Here is a 3,963-nt window from a genome sequence, read left to right on the forward strand (position 1 = left end):
AATGATGAATTTTTCATCTTGAGAATTAGTGATAAAATTTGTTACTGATGATACTTCTTCATCTGAATCATCTTTTGAATTATCCATTGATTCATCAACATCAAATAATTCAGCTTCTAAATCAGCATTACAAAAATCCATTTGTCGACACCAACATGCTGTTGTACTACCAATTACATGGCAATATGTATCATTGGATGTTTGACGAATTAATACGCATGCAAAAATAGTTTGATGTGCACGTCGTAATGCACCGCATGCTGCACGTTTACCATTACGATTATGTATATCGCAAAAATCACCAGTGCAATGTGATGGTCCACGATTTGCATTGCATTTGCAACGCAATGAATGAATTTGTTGAAAATGAGCAATAATAAGGATGAATAGTAAAAAATAAATAATCATTGAAAATGAATAGTGTCGCATTGAATGATAGCATATAATATGCAGCTGCAGATGCATGCAAATCTTTTATAATTTTATCAAACAATTTCTGATAACTTATCAGTAATTTTGATAATTTATCAGCAATGATAATGAATGAATAATATTTTTGTTAAAAATTAAAGAATTTCACTTTATAGATAATTAATAATAATAATAATAAATAGGTGAATTACAGAAATTGAGGAAGTATTGGAAAATGTTGAAATTTCAAAAATTTTGAAAAATCAAACACTGTTTGACAACTTTTCAGCTAATTAATCGAATTCATTTAATAGCATGTTTTTTTTATAAATTTTCCATGAATAATTCACAGGTCACTTTTAAATATGGCAGCATCTGGCGGCAATCTTTTTTTTTCCTTTTTTTTTTATTCAAACCGATGGAATCACCCAAAGTTCACCTGTAAATAAAAATTAGCTAATTTCTATGGTTAATATTTTCAATTTACACGCAAAAAAAAAGTTTTATATTGGAAATTTAAACGACACTTTTTTTTAATTTTAAAATTTGCCAAGTTAAAACTTGAATAATTTTTTTAATTAGTAATTGAATAAAAATGACCGCCAATAAATTAACCATAATTCGAATTTAATTTAATCATTATTTAATCATTGGATTAATCATTATTCAAATTTACTTCATGTAAAAGTTTGAGCAAAAAGAAATGAAAGATTCATATTAAGGTATAATTAAAAAAACGAAAACAAATTTGATGAAAAAATGAAATTGAAATCTAAACACCAAATGTTTCGAAACTTTTTCCTCAGATTTTTATTAAACTAACTTAGAAAATAATGTTTGTTATAAAGGAAATGAAAGAAACAATTGAAAATTTCATCGCTTAAATTAAAATTAAACAAGTCGTTGGGGAAAAAAAAGGTTTAAATTTAATGATGTAATATATCGTAAACTTTAAATATTTTTTTACATTTCTTAACAAAAATTTACATTAATTAAAAGGAATTTTGCATTTGATAATTGCTAAATGGGAGGAGGAAAGAAAAAGAAAAGGAGGAGGAAGAGGGGGAGGAGGAGGAAGGAGGAGGAGGAAGAAGATGAAGAGAAGATGATAAAGTTGAGAAAGGAAAAAGATTAGATCAAAGGATTTATGGGTTAAAAGAAATATTTTGAAAATTGAGAAAATGGTTCATTTCAGCAATAGCAACTGTTTACCGGAAGGGATAAAATATCAAAGTTCAACAATTAACGATAATTTCGTTATCATTCAAAGATTAAATTGTTAATATAAGTGTAAAAATGATAAATAGCACGATAGGTGTAAAATTTTTGTGAATAAAATTATAAAAATTTTAAATGCCATAAATAATTTACAGTTTTTATCAAAATCCTAAAAATTTCTTTTTTTATTTTCAAATTTAAAATACAAATCTTTTTATTGAAAAAAAAACTTTTTTTTGAAAATTATTGTATTAATTTGCTATCAAAAAATACATCAATTGAATAAATTTAACGAATAAACAGATAGCAATATTGTAAATTAGATGCAATTAATAACTTAATTAATTATCAATACGGCTATATTGATTTGCTTTATAAATGATAGAAATAATTTAATTTAAATGAATAATTAATCAAATGATTTAAATGATATTAATTGTTTCAACACTAACCACATTCATGAAAGTTTTTTAATTAAAATGACAAAGGTATTAATTAATTGGTAGCATTAAGTAGAAGTAATAACGATTTTAAGAATAAAAAACGCAATTATATTTAATAATTCACTAAATGATAATATTATTATTCTAAGTATACAATGATAATTTAAATATCATTTTGACAACTATAATAATTAATATTATTGGATAATAAATGATGAATGCAAAAAATAATGAATAATAAATGATGAATGCAAAAATAATGATAATGAATGCAAAAAAGAATTACTCACACAACAAAGGATGAACTAAATTTTTAAAATTAATTTGTACTTAATTAATTAGACAATAATTCAACACCGTATACTAAATATGAATAAAATATTATTGGATAGCAAATGATATTGAATACAAAAAAACTACTCATTAAAATTAATTTGTACTTAATTAATTAGATAATAATTCAATACCGTATACTAAATATGAATAAAAAATTCAATTAATCAATAACCTAACATAAGATTCATTGTATAGGATGAATAATGACAAGTTAGCATTAAAGGTGCATCTTCACCATCTATCAATCTATCAAATTGTGCTTTTTTGTTAAAAGCAATAATGGGGTGGAGCTAATCAATATAAAGGGGTAACGTAACCATTTGTTAATTGATACATACCCACTAAATGGGTGGGATCAATTTTCATTCTTGAAGATTATCATGAAAGATTGTCTTTTAATCAGATTAGAATCATTGATTAAATTTGATAACAAATGATAATTTACTGGTAAAAAAAAAAAAGAATAATCAATGATCTAAATGATTGGAGAATTATTTTGATAGTATTAGTTTATTTTAAGGAATTGATTTGATTATTTTTAGATAGTACAATTTTAAGTTGAAAGTTAGTTTAATTTAAGAAATTATTAGGATAGTATCAGTTTGATTTGTAAAAAAAAAAAATGATAAGAGAAATGATAAATTCCAAATTATTTTATTATTGATAAAAATTTTCCAATAGAAATACTTAAAAGGATTATCTTCTATTTAAAAAAAAAAAATTGATATCAGTTTATTTTACATATAAATCAATAGATAGGACAATAAATGCATAGATAAAATTGATTAATATAATTTTGTATTTTTTAAAAAAATTGAAATATTATTTCTTCTCGAATTACTATAATCATTTCTAGTTTCAAATTTCACAAAATTCAACAATATATCATCCTGTAATAACCTAATATAATTTCAGTATTTTAGTTATTAATTCTTGCAAAAAAAAAAAAATTACACCATAATAAAAACAATAATAATAGTTTCTATTTTCAAACAATTCTTAGATTAATCTTAAACATTTCAAAATAATAATTGTATGAATGTGTTACTTTAAACTATCAATCACAACTATTGCATCCTTATAAAAGCTTTCATAGTATATATTCATAATTGCTAGGAATTTATACAATGCAAATTAAATTAAGCAATTCTTCTCTTAAAAGCCTAGCATGCCAAGATATGAAATGAGACGATATGACAATCCGCTTATAAGCCTAAGATGCTAAGATATGAAAGCGAAAAGATAAGACAAGAAGTAAAACAAAAAAAAAAAAAAGAAAATTCCTTATTATCAAAATATTGAATGAATCATTTGAAAATGTAATATTTCAACAACAGACAGGAATGAATGAAACATAAGAAATAAAAAAAAAAAAAAAAAAGAGAAAAGGATGATCGAATTTTCTCGAATAGTAAAATAACACATAAACTAAAATAAAACTAAGAAAAAAAACAAAATACAATAATAAAAAGAAAATAAAAATAAACAAATTATAAATTTGATATAAAATGGAAAATATTCTATGAATGTTATGAATTTTGCAAATAAACATTAA

The 3,963-nt window shown here is 22.7% G+C and overlaps 1 protein-coding gene across 1 annotated transcript in view; it reads right to left on the minus strand.

The window, feature by feature from the left end:
• LOAG_18085 (hypothetical protein) overlaps window positions 1–408 on the minus strand; it is a gene marked incomplete at both ends in the record, with an annotated part of 1,248 nt that extends 840 nt beyond the window's left edge. The window contains one exon of the mRNA XM_020450755.1: window positions 156–408. Coding sequence (XP_020305527.1) covers window positions 156–408 — 253 coding nt within the window. The remainder of the gene's footprint in view (window positions 1–155) is intronic.
• Window positions 409–3,963: the final 3,555 nt, after the last annotated feature.

The sequence above is a fragment of the Loa loa genome, assembly GCF_000183805.2.
Source record: "Loa loa unplaced genomic scaffold supercont3.191, whole genome shotgun sequence".
Lineage (NCBI taxonomy): Eukaryota > Metazoa > Nematoda > Chromadorea > Rhabditida > Onchocercidae > Loa > Loa loa.